The 19694-nt window shown below is 35.3% G+C and overlaps 2 protein-coding genes across 2 annotated transcripts in view; both read right to left on the bottom strand.

The window, feature by feature from the left end:
• Window positions 1-559, bottom strand: part of LOC18598108 (cactin) — a 6124-nt gene extending 5565 nt beyond the window's left edge. The window contains exons 1-2 of the mRNA XM_018120897.1: window positions 130-559; window positions 1-47 (exon numbers count right to left, since the gene is read on the bottom strand). Of these exons, the coding sequence (XP_017976386.1) occupies window positions 1-47; window positions 130-447 (365 nt within the window). The 5' untranslated portion in view covers window positions 448-559. The remainder of the gene's footprint in view (window positions 48-129) is intronic.
• LOC108661908 lies at window positions 17256-17842 on the bottom strand. The gene is made up of 2 exons (XM_018120896.1): window positions 17550-17842; window positions 17256-17463 (listed from the first exon to the last, which is right to left on the bottom strand). Exons 1-2 carry the CDS (start codon window positions 17840-17842, stop codon window positions 17256-17258), a joined length of 501 nt encoding a protein of 166 aa, XP_017976385.1.

The raw sequence follows: 19694 nt of genomic DNA, 5'->3' as shown, positions 1-19694 counted from the left end.
TAACCCGACACTGTTTGCGCTTTCAATTTCTTCGCAGCTCGCATTGCCTAATTAAATTGATCAATTATTAAATCACCGAAAAATTCAAAATTTCCGACCAAAAAATTAAATGAAAGAAAAAAAAAAAACCTTCTTTTGAGCTTTCTTGGCCATATATTCAGCGATTTCCTCCTCCGTGATGTTTCTGGAAGACCTCTTCTTCTTACTATGGCCTCGATCGCTTCCTTCGCTGTCGTCACCGGAAAAATCATCGTCGGGGTCATGGTCGCGACGGCTTCGGCTATGGCTATGACGGCTGCTTTTGCTTTTACTGCGACGAGTTCGATCCCTGCTACGTTTGCTGGAGCGTTTGTCAGGGGAAGATTCTGGTCTGTCGGTCTCGTCTGATTCGGACTCCGAAGCGGAATCGTCGTCGGATCTTCTTTTGCTTCGACTGCTTCTGGCCATAGTTTAGGGAAGGATAGGGTTTTTGATTTTGCCAACCAACGCTCAAAAATAAAATATGGATCCCGGCCGCGGTTCGGGTTTAACGGACGTTGTTTTTGGATTATTTATTTCCATCCGATTTAAACATTTGATTAAGTTCAAAGTATCCGCAAGTCCTTCCATTATAAGTTCTTGTTTAATTTAGTTTCTTTACTTAAAATTTAGTTAATTTAATTATTATATTTTGACAGTATATACAATTGAATCCTTATGAATAAATCCATGCATTGACTACTAATAATGTTAAGATAGTGCTGACATGGCAGTTACAAGGCAGTATAGAAAAAATTTATTGAGTAAAAAAGAACTGGTCATGTGATTTTTTTCTTCTTCCTCCCTTTATCCAAAATTAGGCCGGTAGAATTATTTAAAGCATATTTAGTTTTGTTCTACCATTTTAACTTTTATCTTACTCTCGGATGTGTACTAAGCAACAGAAAGAAAACATCCCAGTACTGTCGCAGCAATAATAGATAATCCTGCACACCAACTTAAAATTAAAGTTCTTTGGATTTTATCACTGTAAATAGTTAATTTTGATTATTACTTATTTTTAAAAAATTATTTTATAACATAATATTCTATAAAGAATAATAAAAACAATTTTTATAACTAAAGTACTACTTCACGTAAGAATAACTAATAATAAGTGAAGCATTATTTTATGTAAAATAATTAAAATAAGTAAAACGCTACTTCATGCAAAATAATTAAAATAAGCGAAATACTATTTCACACAAAACAATTAAAATAAATAGAGTACTAGTACATATGGAATGACTAATACAAGTAAAAAAATTATTTCGCACAAAATAATCACTTTACACAAATAGTAGTGAACTCAACTCGTAATAAATAGTAAGATTGATGGGTTATTTTTATCTTGAGATGTTTCAAAAAGTTTGATTTGGTGATTCAAATATAGAGGTAATTAAAGTGTTCCTCTTAACTTTTTTTTTTAAAATACAAATGTTTCTATTTCTTACTTTGTTCTCATATACCTATTCAGGTATACTTTTTTCTCTTGTATCTGTTTACGTACATCTTTTTCTTTTAACTTGTTCTCGTATAGCTTTTTTTGTATATCTCTTCTCTATTATCTTCAATTCAATAATAAGTCTTATTACACTCAATTACTTCAATGGTCTTATAATGAGTTTTAAACTATTACTCATTATATGCTATAGAATCACTATTTTAATATTCACATAATGGGTTACAGTAATAGTTACTCACATTAAAGTAAATAAACACTATAAGCTCCATATGGACCCTTTTATCAAACTTCCAAACTTGAACCTAAACTTAAAGTAGATAAAATAAATAAAATAAAAATAAAAATAAAAATTAATTTAAATAAATAAATAAAAATGTGTTTACACTCCGAGAGTTTTTCCTTAGTATTTAAGCATCTGAACTAGCAATTAAAGACTTGAAAAATGGTAATGTCGCATCCCATTTCTTAGAGAGATCATGAATGGCACATGGATCTAGACGAGCATAACTTGTTAGGCCCAAGTAAGCCTTTTATCCTAAACATCTTTAAACATTCATCATTACAAGCGGAAGCATCACATTACATCTACTATCATACATTTCATCATGCATACATTTCATAAAACTCATTACACAATTAAGGAACTTCTCAACTTAATTGTAGAAACTCAAAATTTTCATATATTTCATCAAGTGCCACTGTCTCAATGCACAATAACATTAAACATTATCCACACCCTCAAGTGTCCATACAAGCTCTCGAGCTTGCATCATAATCTCATACATGCCATAATCAATGTAAAATGCCCAAATATCGACAATAATAACATAACATGATAGCTTGTAAACATCAACATAAGAAAAGATCGACTCATCAACAAAACATGACTCAACTTCTAGGTTGCAAATGATTACTAAATTACCTACCAAAAAAAGAACGAATCACTTCTCTATGACACTGGCTACTATCAAGTGCTATCTGCTATCACTAATCTGCAAACAAAAATAATTAGAGAAAATAATGTGTGAGTTACAAAAATTTCATGAGTGAATACGAGAAAGGGACAAGCCAGGGAAGAGTATTTCGTAAACATGCATATGTAATCTTATGCCATTCATAAACAATTTAAACATAAGGTTCGTGGAACATGGTATTTAAAAGCATTTAAAATAGCATTTTTGCATGAAATCAAGTTTATATAACCTTTTGAAACCTTTTTGCCTTTGAAAATCTTTCAAACAAATCAAGATAAATAATTTCGTGACACATCTATCGTTAAATGAAGCAGAATGCTTCTCATTGCATTCTGTTTGTTATCTATCGATAAATGTTTTACATTTATCGATAGATAGCCTTGGGAATTTTGTTTTTGGGTCAAAATTCTATATTTCTGCAATTCCTCAAGTCCTTATACTCTTGGGACTATCTTTAAGGCTCAGTTCACTTCACCAAACTTATTCTCATGACAACATAGAGTGTAATCATAATCAATACTCAAATGAATTTAACACATAACATTTCATAAAAGCATGAAAGTCATAACATTCCATTCACACTAACTCACACGTTCAAGTATCACAAATCATTCGATGTGATGGTTTGTCCCCTATCAACCTTAGGCTGGCAACATACAATCCTATTGCATATTAGATGTTTATGATGCATCATAGGAGTGAAGTCATCACTTGCACCCCGCGAGAGTGGAATTTTACCTCATTCAAATCAAGTACTCATACTCATATCATTGGGTATGCGGAATGCTCATCACATACATACTTCCTCATCTCATAAAGTATATGGAATTTACATCATATATTCATCTCATCGCATCTCCTCATGCCTATTCCATTTTCTCATGTAATATGGAAAACATAGATTGCACACATAATCTCATAGCATTTATCATTCTTTCTTAATTATCTCATGTAATATATGGAATATATATCATATACATAAACATAGCAATCTTAGACGAGAATGACATTGTCCTATCCATCATGTATCACATGCTTCAACATAGTAAACATTTACATCATAGCATATATGCCTTAAACATAAATCATATCTCGTATTTACACTAATTCAAAGACCGAAGTAATCAACTACTTCATACAATAAGGTGTTTGTCCTCCCTTGTTGAAAACTAATACATATTAGAATATTTACATATATAGTAAATTTGTAAACAATTTGAAAATCCTTGTGTCATTCAAATCACAATCCTTAACTCTTTATTTACTTAGAAACCATTTTTATTCTTGAAAACTCAAACCTTTGTCAAACCATTTCCAAGATATCCTTCAACTTGCACAAACAATCATTTCCATTGAAATAATGGTAGCTTTGCATATCAAATAGTTTGAAAGTGGTGTATCTACTCACCTAATCCGAGAATTGATCCTTAGCTCCAATCACAACTCCGCTACGATGATATTTGTGGAGTTTTCAAGCATTTCTAACATAGAACAATCATCATAATCATTATTATACTCATAAATTTCGTAATAATCGTTTACAGCACTTTCAAAATTATTCGGATTTAGCTAAATCTAATTTTCTAACTTAAACTCACTGTTATATTAACTAAAAATACTTAGGAACCCATAATTCCTTTATCCTTATCTTAGGTGAGCTTAGATGTTTAGGAAAATCACAAAACCTTGAACTTTAATAATCAACAGAAATATCTGAGCATTAAAACAATTGTTTCAGAGTTAAAAAGATAAGCTTTATAGATTTCAAAGCTTAAAAATGGATCATTTGTCATCAAAGTTAAAGAACCAAGCTTTAAATCATTAAAAATGATGAATTGAAGAAAAAATGAGTTGAAAGGATTTTAAGAAGTACTACCTAGCAAAAATGCGACTAAAGGTTGCCAATCCTGGTAAAATGTGCCATATTCATAGCTTTAGATGAGAAAATACCATTTTGCCTCTTTTATTTTTCTTAAAATAGCGTCATCTATCGATAGATCAAAGTCGTTTATCGATAGATGGGCTTCAAAATCCCCTTTAAAAACTCTTGAGTTTTTTTCTATTGATAGCTACCATGTATATATCGATAAATAAACTCATCTATTGATAGATGACGAATATCTATCGATAGATATTCATCAAAATCATTTCTGGATTCAAATAAAGAACGTTTATCATAGTTAAGAAGAAAATATCGATAGATAGACTCCAGTAAGCAAAAATAGACTTGGAAACATGTCTAATTGGACTTATTTTAACACCAAACTTATCAAATCATCTTAATGCATCAAAACATGAAATTTTCTAAGCTCTAAAACTAAATTTAAGTGTTCAAAACATGATTCATGTATGCTCACCTAAGGATTTCTTATCTTACTATCAAATATCAAGGTGGAATTTCATAAGTAACCAAGATGAGGTGAAGCTCCCTTGCAGCTTAAGTTCAAATGTAACTAGTTGTAATCTTAGTTTTTATTACGTTTCTACAAGATTCTATCCTCTCCAAGCTTGAGTATTTTGAGAGCTTGGTTGATCTTGGATTTGTTCACCAAGGTAAGGATTTGTTTGTTTAGAACAATAGATTTGTGATTGAATGTATGAGACTGGTTAGCTAAAACATAGGAAAAGAGCATAAGTTAGTTAAATTTTGGAACTTTGAATGCCAAGGAATTAAAGAATCTATAAGGGTATGTGGATATTGAATTTGAATGCCAGGGAATTAATAGATTTTCATTTGGGTTTTTTCCATATTCGGCTTATGAATTTCATGTATATTGAATTTGCTCATAATTTGAGGCATATACGGGTTTTAAAATGCATCATATCATAAGCTCATATTTTGATATGTGTTTGGAAGTTCAATAATTATAAAATTTCAACCTTCAAATGCTTGTTTCTCAACTTCTCTCATTCACTGAGTCTGCAAGACTTACCTCAATTAATTGATCTACAGGTATATAGTTTGTTGGGGCCTCTGTTTGAATAGTGAGTGGCTGTTGTGCTCAGTAGGTATCATGGCATCCGATAGCATTTCGTTATTTTTGTGTTTACTCCACTGGTCAGGTTTTGAGTATGTGTGGCTATTTTAAATCGATTATGTAAGGCTGAGACCCATTGTGTTAGCCAAAGTATGGCACAAGTTGTTATTACAACTTTATGTGAATATATATATATGATGTTGTGGTTGAGGTTTAAAATATTTGTATTCTGGTGATGTGGTTTTCAGAGGTTCGCTTGGGTCTTGTGGGTTCACCTGCTAGACCCATGTGCTAGTAATGACCTACAAGTTTGGGTTGTTATAGTAACCTCACTCCTTTCTCATCAAATTGGTCTATTTTTTTCTCCTCACCCTCTTTTCTTTTTTTCGCACTTTCTCATAGTATTAAGTGATCAATTTATATCCTCAACCACATTAATAAGAAAAGTAGGGAGGTACCTAAACCCTACAATTACCCAAATATTTTTAAAATTTATTTTCCGAAGCTAAACCCTAACACCATCCGACTATTTGGTAATTTTTCGTACCCGTTTAAAAACCCAATTATGTAAGAATATATAATTATACTCTTCATGGATACCCAATTACCTGAACCCAAACTCATATACAATAATAAATTATATTTTACATCTATATAATTCACTAATAATTAAATTTATAAAAACAACAAACAATAAAATTTAAATTCAAATAACCAAAAACTAATATCTTATACAACAACTTGAATAACTAAAAACAAATATCTCAAACAACTTATAAGTTTTAGTTATTATTTTAGTATGTTCTGATTGATACATATAAATAAAAGGTTGTTAATAGTTATTATCACTTAACAGCAATTGTTTAGTATGTTTTATTGATGTAAACATAAATGCAGCACTAATAATTTTATAAGATATAATTTTTGTAAATTACAAGGTTTATTTATGTAGTAATGATAACTAACAAATTATTCTATCATAATAAGTATATTGTTATGTTTATATATTAATATTATAACCTGTTCATAAAACATATTAATACGTAGGATATAGGCATAGTAATTATTATTAAATATAACTTATTTAATATGTTAAAAACTCTAGAGTAGATAGCAATGTTTATATATAAATTAAATATATTAATATTTATAGCCTATTTATATGTAGGATATTGGTTTAAATAGAGAAAACAATACTATATACTATAGGGGTAATAATTATAACTTATATCATTTAAAATGTAAATTCCTATTATACTTAATACAAGTATAATTGCTTGCTATATTTAATTATAACACTTTGCTATATATATAATAGTAATTATATTCCTTATAATAAGATATTATTTAAACATAACTAATAATTTAATAGTTTTATTATTTAATTATAATAATGACATATCTTTAATAATTTGACTAATAATAATATATTACACATAAAAAGTTCAATTCCTAACATTAACAAAATTTTATATATTTAATTATCTATTATATACTATATAATACATAATTGGGTTTGAGCATCAAGTACTTAAGGAGTGCTACTCGAATCCTACCTGAACCCAATATGAATAGTAAAATTACTACTCAAACCTACATCAAACCCAATTATAGGGTACCCTAACCCTATATAATCATGTTGGGTACCCGCAAGTACCCTATATCCATTGCCATCTCTAAAAAAAAGTCTTCGAGTTGTCATTAACTTTAAGTAACCATTATTAACTCAAGATCATATATTTCAGGTTAAATACTCAAATTGGGGTTAAATGTTTAGACACTTCTTCAATTAAGGGCCAAACATTTCAATTGTAATAATTAAGGGTCAAACGTTTTCAATTCCTTACAATTAGAAGCTAAGTTGATAGGTGGATGGAGCGTGTATCTTAAGCGACAGAAAATCGTGTTAGCTTATGACATGACATGTTGGGAAATGTTATTGCTGTTTTTTGTGGAAAAAATATTGTTAACGCCATGTTAAAAAATGTAGTGTTACACATCATGTTGAAAATAATTATTACACATCATGTTAAAAATGTAATTGCTACACGCCATGTTGAAATTTAGTTATTACACCTCATGTTGAAAATTTAGTTGTTACACGCCATGTTGAAAAATATAGTTGTTACATGTCATGTTGAATATTTAGTTGTTACACACTATGTTAAAAAATTTAGTTGTTGAAAATTTAGTTGTTACACGTCATGTTGAAAAATGTAGTTGTTACATGCCATGTTGAAAATTTAGTTGTTACATATCATGTTGAAAATTTAGTTGTTACACGACATATTGAAAAATATAGTTGCTACATACCATGTTAAAAATTTAGTTGTTACACACTATGTTGAAAAATGTAATTGTTACACGTCATGTTGAAGATTTAGTTATTACACGTTATATTGAAAAATTTAATTGTTACATATAATGGTGAAAAAAGTATTACACGTCATGCCATAATTTGAATCGTTTTGACTTGACAAAACTACAATTTCATATCTTACATGATAAGTCAGTGTCCACGTTATGCGTGTATTTTACACACACCAGACACGTCTCACCTTATCCCTTAATTGTAAAGAACCAAAAATGTATGGCTCTTGATTGTTACAATTGAAACGTTTGATCCTAAATTGACAAAACCCCAAAGGTTTTGGCCCAAAATTGAGCATTTTCATAGCCCAAAAGATTAGACATAGTCAAAATCAAATTAGGATAGCCTTGACAATTCTTGGAAAAGCATAAAGCAAATAGACTTACTAGTTTCTTGAGGAATAAATCATCATCATAATTCATATAAACCTTTCGTTGCCTATCGTTCCATGATGATGTCTTGATGTTTAGGGGTGAAAGGCGAGAATGTAATAACTCTTATCATCATAAGGGTGATGAGCAAATTGTCTGTGTATATGTTATTGATTTTTCATGCAAGTGCATGCTGTTGCAAACAAGTAATATAATCATGAAGTAGAGTATCGTTCCTACATAAATTTATTTTTAAATCTTTACTACGTACTAAAATTTATAACAAATTAATTTTATTTAAGTAACTAAATTTTTCAAAAAATGAATTAAACCAAAATTAAAACAAGCACTAAATTAACTAATAGAAATTAAAATTACTTGAAAAAGGCATAGACTAAAACTTAGGATTATGAGTTCATTCAACACTTCATCTGATATTAGCTTTTCTTATTATTTGCATTCATTGGTGGTTTTACTAACCTAGAATCCAAAACTATATGTACAAGTCTTCGTTGAAATGCTTGTACAAATGCCTAACTTAATTAGGTCACTATATGCTTATAGTAATCAATTAAATAAGGTTCATTAAGTTAGTGTTCTAATTTGGCTATGTATGGCAATTGGCGTATGTTTACCTAAATTGCGAATTAGATCACCTAAGTGACGTGAACATATACTATTCAAGCCTTAGTTCAATATAAAATCTCTTTGTCGAGTCTTAATTAGATTTAGAAATCAGTTAATCGCTGACTAGACAATCAAAAACATTAAAAACATATTTGAATAAGCAAAATTATACTCATTTAAAATAAATAAAAGTGAAACTAATATTCAGACTACATGTTGAAATCTACCATAATCTTAGAAAAATAGTTTAGCTTATAAAATCTAATAAAAACAAAATCCAAATAAATTTAGCCATGACTTCAACTCAAAAAAAAAATAAAAGAAACACAAAAATAGAAAAAGAAACTAATTGTTGAAGCTTTGCAATCTTAATTCTCTCTCAAATTCTCTTGCTTTGTTCTTAGCTCCTTTTCTTTTGAGTAGTTGCTTGTTGCCTCCTCCTTAAAACCTTTGAAAATGTCTCTTAAATAGGCTCAAAGTCACCTGATTTCCAAAATCCTATCAAATTTTTATTTTTGAAAAATCGTTCTATGTCATTGTCATGATTTCTTGGCATCGAGATGTTGCCTTTTTGCTATAGTAGTGTCGCGGCCATAATTTCTTGGCGTTACGACTCTTTAGCCTCAAAAATATGTTTGGTGCACTTTTTTTCACTAGCACTGCAGCCTTTTTCTCCTCAGTGTTGCTGCCTTGGTTTCCCCGGCACTGCAACCTTGAGTAACTCAAGGTCGTAACTTTCCTTCACATACTGCTTTGTGCAAAATTATAGCCATCAAGCATTTTTTAACACTATTTTCACCTTGATATGATCCAAACTGAGTAAAGTTTTAAACATGAAAGTTTTAGCCCTATCTCTTAGCTTTCCAATGGTTTAAGAATCACATCAGTTGGACTTTTTAAGTGAAAGATATGCTCTCAATACCATATCATGTTCAGTCCATGCATACTACAACAATTTTCCGAATTAGATAAATATTTGACCATGATCCAATCAGAATTAGGCTAAGTAGTAAACACAAAAGTTGTATCGCTTACTCTCAGCATTCTAGTGGTTCAAGAATCAGTTCATTTGGAGTTTTGTATGGAGAGATATGGTCAAAATATCAAAACATATACAAATGAAGCTATTACCAAACTTGCACGGATTTTCATCAACTGAGCTTTTTTGATCAAATTTCTTATGAAAGCAATAAGAGAAATAAGAAATAACTACTCTTAAAGTAATATAAAAAAATAACATAAATTTAAACTAAAATAATTTAAATTAACTATTCAACCTATAATCAAACTTAAATTTAAAAAAGAAAAAAAAATTTTAGCCCTTAAAAATAACGTGTTTTTGTAAATAACCATCGGGATAATTTTAACTGTTTTTAGCCACCTAAATAGATTTTGGGACAAAAATGCCCTTAATGAGCCATCTTATTTAGCGAGCACTCTCAAATAGGCAAAAAATGGGAAAGAATAAATATACATACAAAGAATTATGCGAACATCTAATTTTGTGCAAAACATCTATTTTTTTTTTTGCGAAGGTTATGCAAAAAAAAAATAATGTTGCATGAGATGGTTTTTCAGAGATTTGGGTCATGGCATTCAGATAAGAGGAGAAGAATGATATTAAACCGAACGAGGAATCGGTCGTGATGAATGGAAAGCTTGGCTAATGATGTGAAATCAGAAATCCTTGATACAATGGTGAATTGAAAAGAGAAAGATGTGAATCCAAAGCAGGAAATAGTCCTGCTATAACAAGCCATATGTGAGAAGGCTGTGGCAGGGCAGGGTTTAGAGTTCTTGAAACGTCATGTTGGGAATGTGACACGGCTGTGGCAGGGCAGGATTTAGAGTTCGTGAAACGTCATGTTGGGAATGTGTGACACGGTTGTGACACGCCAATGTTCAGAGTTGGTGAGACGCCATAGAGAGAATTTGTGACACGTCACTGTAAAAAGTTAGTGACATGGCATGGTGGGAATCCGTGAGACACCAGAGTTCAGAGTTGGTGAGACGCCATGGAAGAAATCTGTGACATGTCGGAGTTCAGAGTTGGTGATACGGCATGGAGGAAATTTGTGACACGCCAGTGTTCAAAGTTGCTGAGACGCCATAAAGGGAATCTATGACACATCAAAGTTTAGAGTTGGTGACACGGCATGGAGGGAATCTGTGACACGCCAACGTTCAGAGTTGGTGAGACCCCATGGAGGGAATCTGTGACACATCAAAGTTTAAAGTTAGTGACACGACATAGAGGGAATTTGTGACATGCCAACGTTCAGAGTTGGTGAGACGGCATGGAGGGAATCTGTGACACGCTAGAGTTGGTGACACGTTATGTTTAGAGTGTGTGACACGACATTGCTTGTTAAGCTAAAACTCCATGGTTTAGAGTGTGTGACATAACATTGCTTGGTTTAGAGTGTGTGACATGGCATTTCTTGAACGGCTGACACTTCATGGTTTGAAATAGAGAGAGGAAAAAAAGCGGGCAGTTATCGTGGTAATCGTTTGAACTTCCACCCCCTTAGTGAAACGAATAAAATAAAAATATTATAAGGCCATTTTTCATTTTAAACAGTTATTTTTCAAAATTCCTAACGTTTGTGTTATTCATTTCTCATTCTCGTCGGTACTGAAGTGTTCAAGAAGGTTCTTTACAAGCGTAACGACAGCACAATACCAACAACAATGTTGGCTATGAGTGAAGAGGTTAGTGAGTGTCAAATTAAAACACTATTGTGTTCTTTAATTTTTTGTTTTTTTGTTGGGTTTGTTTGATATGTTCGTGTTTTTTGTTTTATTTTGCAAATGTGTACACTGCATTTTCTTGCTGGTTTGATGGTTTTTGGGGTTAAGTCGTAGTGGTTTTAGAGGTTTTTTGGTGTTTACCATGTCACGGCATTGTTAGCGTGTGAAAACATTTAACTTTATATGCATGGAGTGTGACAACATTTGACTCGATATGCATGGCATTTGACAACATTTGACTTGATATGCATGGCGTGTCACAACATTTGACTTGATATTCATGACAACATTTGACTTGGTTTGCATGGCGTGTCACAATATTTTACTCGATATGCATGGCATGTTACAAGATTTTACTTGTTATGCATGGCGTGTCACAACATTTTACTTATTATGCATGGCGTGTCACAATATTTTACTTGTTATGCATGGCGTGTCACAACATTTTGCTTGTAATGCATGGCGTTTCATAACATTTATTCCTTATTTATGTCTTCAGTATACCTTGTTGCACATTATAGCTTAACTCACTAATGCATGTGTGCCATGTTTTGCAGATCCAGCGCAAACAGTATGAGGATCTTGACAGTTTGCTGATTGTGCCAAGGGAGAAGTGGGCGTTCAACGTCGTAATTAACACCCACTGTAAGTGGTCGCAACTGCATTACATCACAAAAACTCTCTAACAGAAGGGGGAGTACGATATAGTGAAGAGTACGTGCTTTGGAAGGATCCTGGATGTGTATCCACAAGGGTACTTTTGTGTCGATCTCTTGCACAGCATCATGCTTCGCCGGATCACTAAGAGCCAGTCAATGGACCATGAGCTATGGTTTGCCATTAGCAAGAGCGAGGCACGACTATCAAAGCAAGAGTTCTGCCTCATCACCGGGCTGAAGTTTGGTCCAATGCCCGATGTGTTCAGATGATCGTACGAGGTTGCTGCCGACGAAATTCATGTCATATACTGAAACGGGCAAGAGAGCGTTAAGCTACAGGCTTTGCTTGATACGTTCCACGGGGGCAACTTTCAGCTACCAGGAGATGTGACCAAGATGACACTCGTCTTGATCGCCAATAACATTTTATTTGGTCAAGACTAACGTAAACGGGTGACGCCTTGGTTGCTGTCATTGGTGGAGGACATCGACGTTTGGAATGTCTTCTCATGGGGCACTATGTTTGGAAGCTGACCTTGGACTACCTTTTGAAGGGGTTCGAAGTGCTTGACTCAAGCGTGATAAAGGAAACTCGGTTACGTTACAACATTTACGGATTCGCATGGGTGATACAAGTACTATCATGTAACATTTTTTAGTTTTCTTTTTGCTTTAATAATTTATGGTTGCACTCGTTTATGATATACGGTCTAATAATGGTTACATTTGACTTGCAGTTCTGGGAAATTGAGGTAATTTCGGCCCTACAAAAAATAGTTACCCCATCTGGTCCGAAGGACAACATTTACCCACGAATGTGCATCTGGGATTACAATCAGAAGCTAAAAGACTTTTACACGGCAATTCAGAAGTTAGAGTCATATGAGCATGTGAGTGAACAACTACTAATTTTTACTTTATATTTGTATAATAATTTTTCCTATTCGATAATCATTACATTTTATTTGTTTGTTTGCAGTTGTGGGCATTAGAGACGTTGGAACCCACCGCGGATGAAGCCAGTCAGGAGTATTTTGTGGACCTTGATGTCTTGTTATCGGAGGGCCACGAGTACGTGCCAATAGAGCACATGGAGGATCAGTCAGATTGAGACTTAGGTGCGAGGCAAAAAAAGAAAAGCTTGAAGGAGAAAAGATCCTATGGTGGCACGAACTAGACACGCACCATCGCTGGTTTAGTTGATGAGCTGTCGAGCCCTGAGTTGATGGACCAAAGGGATGACCATGGTCAAGGCAGTGAATAGCCGGTAAGGACAATTTTAACGATTTTGTGTTCTCCAATTCCATATGTGATTATCGAATAACATATCTATATTTGCAGTTGGACCATGCATCGGCAACTCTAGAACCACCCACATGTCCTCCTCAGACACACAGTGGAAATGACCGGTCGGTAAGATGGGTTCTAACGGTTTGTGTTCTACATTTCCACATATGTTTATCGAGTAACACAGTAATTTCTGTTATTGCAGTTTACAAAAGCGACGACAAGTTCTCAAGCACCGATGGGTTCGACTCCACCGCAGACTGCTAACGAGCCGTCGGTAAGGATATTAAAGTTGTAACGGTTAATGTTCAACAATTTCATAAATGATTATTCAATAACACAGTTATAAATATTATTGCAGTTGACCCAGTCTAGAAGAGTCAATGACGGAGTAGTCACAACCTTTCAACTCCGACAAATCATACGCAAGCATGAAAAAGAGATGTTGGAGCTGAAGGCTTCAATTCAGTCATTGACTCTAGCAATGCAAACGCTTGAGGACCATATCATTGATCGGATTCTTGACGGCCTTAAATCACAAGTACGTTATTCTATCTTCGCTTGTATTTTGGTGGTTTACGTTTAACTTGTTATGGATGACATGTCAGAACATTTTGGGTGGTTATGCATGGTGTGTCAGAACATTTTGCTTGTGTTGCATGGCGTGTCACAACATTTAACTTGTTATGCATGGCGTGTCAGAACATTTTGTTTGTTATCCATGGCGTGTCACAACATTTTGCTTGTTATGCATGGTGTGTCATAACATTTTACTTGTTATGGTTTGTGGTATTTTATGAGCTAACTAACGATTTTTCCCATTTTGTAGGGCAATCCTTCATCTCACGGTGCTGGTCTGGAGCACGATGATGCTGATGATAGGCAACATCATGAACCTGATTTCAAATTCACGATGACGTTCTTGGTGCTGACGGAGAGCACGTAACTCATGTCGATGACATCGTCGATGAAGCTGTGGTAGGGGATGTCATCCTTCAATCAAATGATGCTGAAGGAGAGCATGTTCCTCTGCCCGAGTCCATTATCGATGCATCTACTAGAGGGGAGAAGGACCCTGACTCAGTCGTAACTGAAGGATAGCATATTCCTCTAGTTGATGCATTCATAGAGGCAGCAGTAGGAGCTATGGTGCTTTATCAGAGCACTCCTGATGCAGTTGAGACACGGTCATCTTCACCAGAGTCATCTGCTGTCCATCATGGTGCAGCAAAAATTTCAGACCAAACTGAGCGGGCACAGCTGAAACTGGCAAGCAAATACATGGCAAGCCCGTACGTCGACCTCTTAGTGAGCAGTCGAGATCTAAAGGATACAATCGTAAAAGCCTACGAAGCTTTCAAGAAAGACGAGTCCGTGAGGTAAGCTCATAAAAAACATTGCAAATATTGTTTTTTAATCAAACATTAATCCACCAAGACTTATGAAATTCATTATGTTACTTATGCAGCGGATGTCGGCATCTTAGGGGATCAAGGGGTTGACTTTTTCATAACCTTAGAGGATCCCAATGAGGAAATGACAAGTGAACATATCGACGCATGCCTCAGCGTACTCGGCAAGCGGATGATAGGGCCGAAGTCGAAGCTGTACACTACCCATGCATGCGTGGTTGACACGACATTCTTCGTAAGTTTATTTGAAAATTGTTCAATTCTATAAATACTAAGCTTTTGATTGCATGAAGTGTAAGCTAATGTTTACATGTTTCATAAGACACCATCCGTATGCTACACATGGAATTTCCAACAGAAGATGCCCAGGGCACAATGCAAATTCTAGATGAGTTGCGAGGGTATGTGGAGGGTGAAAGGCTGATATACGGTAAAAAATGGGAAAATGTGCATTTCATCCTCGCACCTTGCAACGTTGTAGGGCATTAGGTGGTTGCAAAGATTGACTTGGTGAGGTGGACGATCAAGGTGATGGACTCCGCAAGAACTTCGGATGCTAAGGATAACGGAGTTCGTGCGGCTCAGATGACACCCTTGACGACAATGATGCCAATCAACTGCCACCAAGCCGGTTATTTCAACAGAGCACGCTAGAAGAGACGAGATTTGACGCCAATGCCATTAAATATTCATTTGTCAAAAGTTAAAGTGCATCAGTAGAATGATAGTGTCAGCTGTGGTATGTTCATGATAGGGTACATGGACGTTATTTTGCAATCGGAATAGATCGGAGTTAAGCAGAATATGATTGTAAAAATGTGTCGGCAATACGCTCCAGAAATTTTTTCCAACAGTTGTGAGAGCGAACCCTGAACATATCGACCTTTGTCTGTACATTTTTTTGTATACAGAATTATTTTTATACAATTAATTTTATACACAATTTATTTTATACAATCCATTGTATACAGAATTAATTTTTTTTGTATACATAATATATTTTATACATAATTTTTTTCCTATACAGAATTAATTTTATATGAAGAATTTTTTTCTTTTCTATACACAATATATTTAATTTGATACACAATCGTAAGAAGTCAGCGTGTCATGCCATAAATCTACTACCAGTCAGCGTGTCCCCACATACATTTGCTTGCACTTAGCTTGTCACCCCATAAATTTGCAAGAAGTCAACGTGTCACGCCGTAAATCCACTAACACTCAACGTGTCAGCCCATAAATCTGCTTCCACTCAGCGTGTGAGAACAATTGGGCCTTGCTGTGTCACGCCAGAAATCTCAAGATACTTAGTGTGTGACGCCATAAATCTGCTTTCACTCTACGTGTCATAACAATTGGCCCCTGCCATGTCACCGGCCAAGACTATAAGAAGTTAGCGTGTCACACCATAAGTTTGAATTAACTCAACGTGTCATGCTATAAGTCTACTTACACTCAGCGTGTCACCACAATTGGCTCCTGTCGTGTCCACCCGCCAAGATTGCAACAGGTCAGCGTGTCACTTCATAAGTCTGCATTCACTTAGCGTGTCACCAGAAGACTTGCAGGCAGAATGCTCTTAGTTGACTAACCGATATTGGTGAAACTTAATTACTCATGAAATAGAAAGGAATTTCATTGTAACAACATAAACGATTAAATCAAATAAAATAGAAAGGAATTAAATCAAATCATTAATTGTTTAATACAAATAGTAATAAAATGTGACAAATGGGGTAACAGTATAGGGACTTTATCTCTTAAATTGTAGTTGAACTGGTTTTGCTTTACGGATTTGTCCACTTGGTCATTCTATGAAACACTTTTAGTTACGAAATTTGTTGCCAAACATTTCTGGCAACTAAGCCTATCAAGGCTCCTGTCTGATTGAGATTGTAATCGAAAACATTCTTACAAGCAATGTAAGAATGTGCTTTAACATGATCTTGATCAGATAGAGGCCTTGATAAGCTTATTTGCCTGAAATGTTTGGCAACAAAGTCCGTAACTAAAAGGCTCATTGAATGACTGAGCAGACAAATTCGTAAAGCAAAACCAATTCAACTACAATTTTAAGACACATTTAGTTAGGCAGACAAGTTGTCTTCATCCACGACACACCCTACATTTTCAGACAGTGTCCTTCGTATTGGACAGTTATTGCGTGTGTGACCGGTTTGTCTACAACTTGAACATGCTTTGGGTCGGCGCACTCTTGGAGGCGTCGATTGACTTGGAGATGGTGCTGGATTTGTGGATGGAACTGCAAATGGGGATAGGTAGTTCTGTCTATTATGCTCGTACCTCTTGCATTGCGAACATCTCCATGCTCGACTGCCTTAACCAGTTGATGGAATCCTTTTCCTCCTAAGTCTTCCCACTTGGCCTTGCCAAGGTGGGGGCAAGACGATAATTTGTTTCACATGAGGGGGGATGTCCCACTCACTAGGATGCCCTACCGGCTCAATGGATCTCGAATAACCCTCCACCAAAACGGTTGTCTTGTAGTAGTCAGCGCAGAATTCAATGGCTTCACAATTGCATTTACTGAAAAATACAATAAACTCAATATCCAAGCACAATGTAAATGCTATGTTAATTATGGTTCAAATAAGAAATAAAGATATTCTGACCTTATTGCTGCAATGGCATGGCTGCATGACAGTAAATCTGTTTGGAACTCACAACATGAACATGTCTTCTTGGACAGGTTTACAAGTCCGTCCATCTTCCCGTCTTTAACTTTGAACTCCCCTCGATTGATAGGCTTAACTACAAAGTGATGTGCATCATTGAACCGTTTGCTCAACAGCTTGGCAACCCAAGGGTTGAGGGGCGTGGTCACCTTGACAGCCTCCTCGTACCAGTCATGGAACCAATGCTGGAACATGTCTTTGATGAACTCGATCAAAACAGTGATCGGCATTTATCTTGTATGCTTCAAGCATGAGTTAACACATTCCGCAATGTTGGATGTCATCATTTGGTATCGCCTTACCAGTGAACATGCGCATGCCCATTTCTCAGGCCCTATTCTCATAAGGTCAGCGTGGGCTCCCAGGTGAATCTTCTATAGCTGGTTCATATGTCTATTGAAATCGACCACCTTATAGCAATCTAGAGCAAGAGTGAAAAGCATACAAACATCGTCGCACTTGAACTTGTTTTTAAAGTTTTTTTTCAAGTGGTAACCGCATAAACCATGGTGCATTTCTGGGTATGCATTTTAGATTGCTTTCTTAATGTCGAGATGCTGATCTGAAATGAACATAGTGTTTTCATGACAACCAACCGCATCACGCAGCTTGCTAAGAAACCACGTCCACGAGTCTTCGTCCTCAACATGGCCGATGCCAAACGCAAGTGAATATACGCACTCGTTCGCATCTTTGCATATATCGACAAAGAGAACACCCTTGAACCTGCCTTTTAGATGTGTCACATCAATTACAACCGTAGGATGCATTACATCCATAAACCCTCGAATACAAGCCCCGTATGACCAGAAACAATATTTGAATTTTTCTTCCCCATCAATAGCCACTGCAGTTACTGTGCCAGGATTTTCTTATTCTAACATATAAAAAGACGAGGGTAGTAGTTGAAATGACTTTTTCGGTGGACCGAAAACAAGCCTCTCCGTATACCCCTTCACTTGCCAAGTCTTACCATACAAGCATTCCAATCCCCACTGAACCCTCATCTCACAAATTATGTCCTTAGGTCTCAATGCTACACTATTAGCCTAAAGCTTGTGTGACATAAGTTTACCAATCATCTTCGCACTCATAGTTGGAAACCGCCCTTGCAAACCATTAACAGTACAGGTGTGTACTTTGTGGAATGTTCGAACTTGCCAATATTCTCCTCTATCAGGTAACTTCGTTGCATGCACACTGAACTTGCATGCCTTGTCCTTGCAACCAACCTCATAACGAGCTTTACATGACCTTTTTACTCTTATCGCAAACTTCTCTTTTATAACCAACATGTTCAAAGCTCGTTTCAACTCGGCCTTCGACGAAAACATTCTTCCTTTGCATAAGCGATCTTCGGCACATGTCGACTCCTCAGTGGTAATTGTTTGGAAGGAGAACCTTTCCGCACCTGCAATTACCCACATATGAGATATCCCTGCATTTCCCCTTTCCTGATCACTGTCATCGAGCAATGTATTAAAGGAACGAATCCCGTTTTCACCAGCGATGGGATTATTGTATATGGGGTCATCACACTGAACATCTCCTACATCAACACCTCCAACAAGTTCCGTTTCCCCTTCAACATTATTACAAATTGGAATGTCACTGTCATAAAGGCAGTCATCGTCTGAACTGTCATCTTGTCATTGTTCAAGCCCATCATCTGAAGTGTCATCAAATCTATCTTCACCAACAGTGAACAAATCCTCATTTCCCTCATCAAATGCAGTATTATCCTCTAGTGTCGCAGTGTCACCCTCCAACCTCACATTGTTGTCCTCAAGTGTCGTATTCTCATTTGACAATGGCATTACGCACTCTACAGTTTCACCCGATCATTGCATTTGTTCGAGAGAAGCAAGAAAGTGGTTTGATGCACATGCTGATCAGAATTGTGCAGCCAACTGTTCTGTGAATGTCGTTTGTCTACCGGGCTGCAAAAACTCTTGTGCTTACCTCAATTGCCATTGTTGTGGGTTCCAGACCGAATGCTGTGGTATATGTGAAGTATTGTAAATCTCATTTTGATTGAGCTGATTACCATGTTGTCTAACTTCTTCATGTGACATAACATTT

Source organism: Theobroma cacao, chromosome 5 (assembly GCF_000208745.1).
Source record: "Theobroma cacao cultivar B97-61/B2 chromosome 5, Criollo_cocoa_genome_V2, whole genome shotgun sequence".
In the NCBI taxonomy this organism is placed as follows: domain Eukaryota; kingdom Viridiplantae; phylum Streptophyta; class Magnoliopsida; order Malvales; family Malvaceae; genus Theobroma; species Theobroma cacao.
This window is presented reverse-complemented; position numbering and strand designations above follow the sequence as displayed.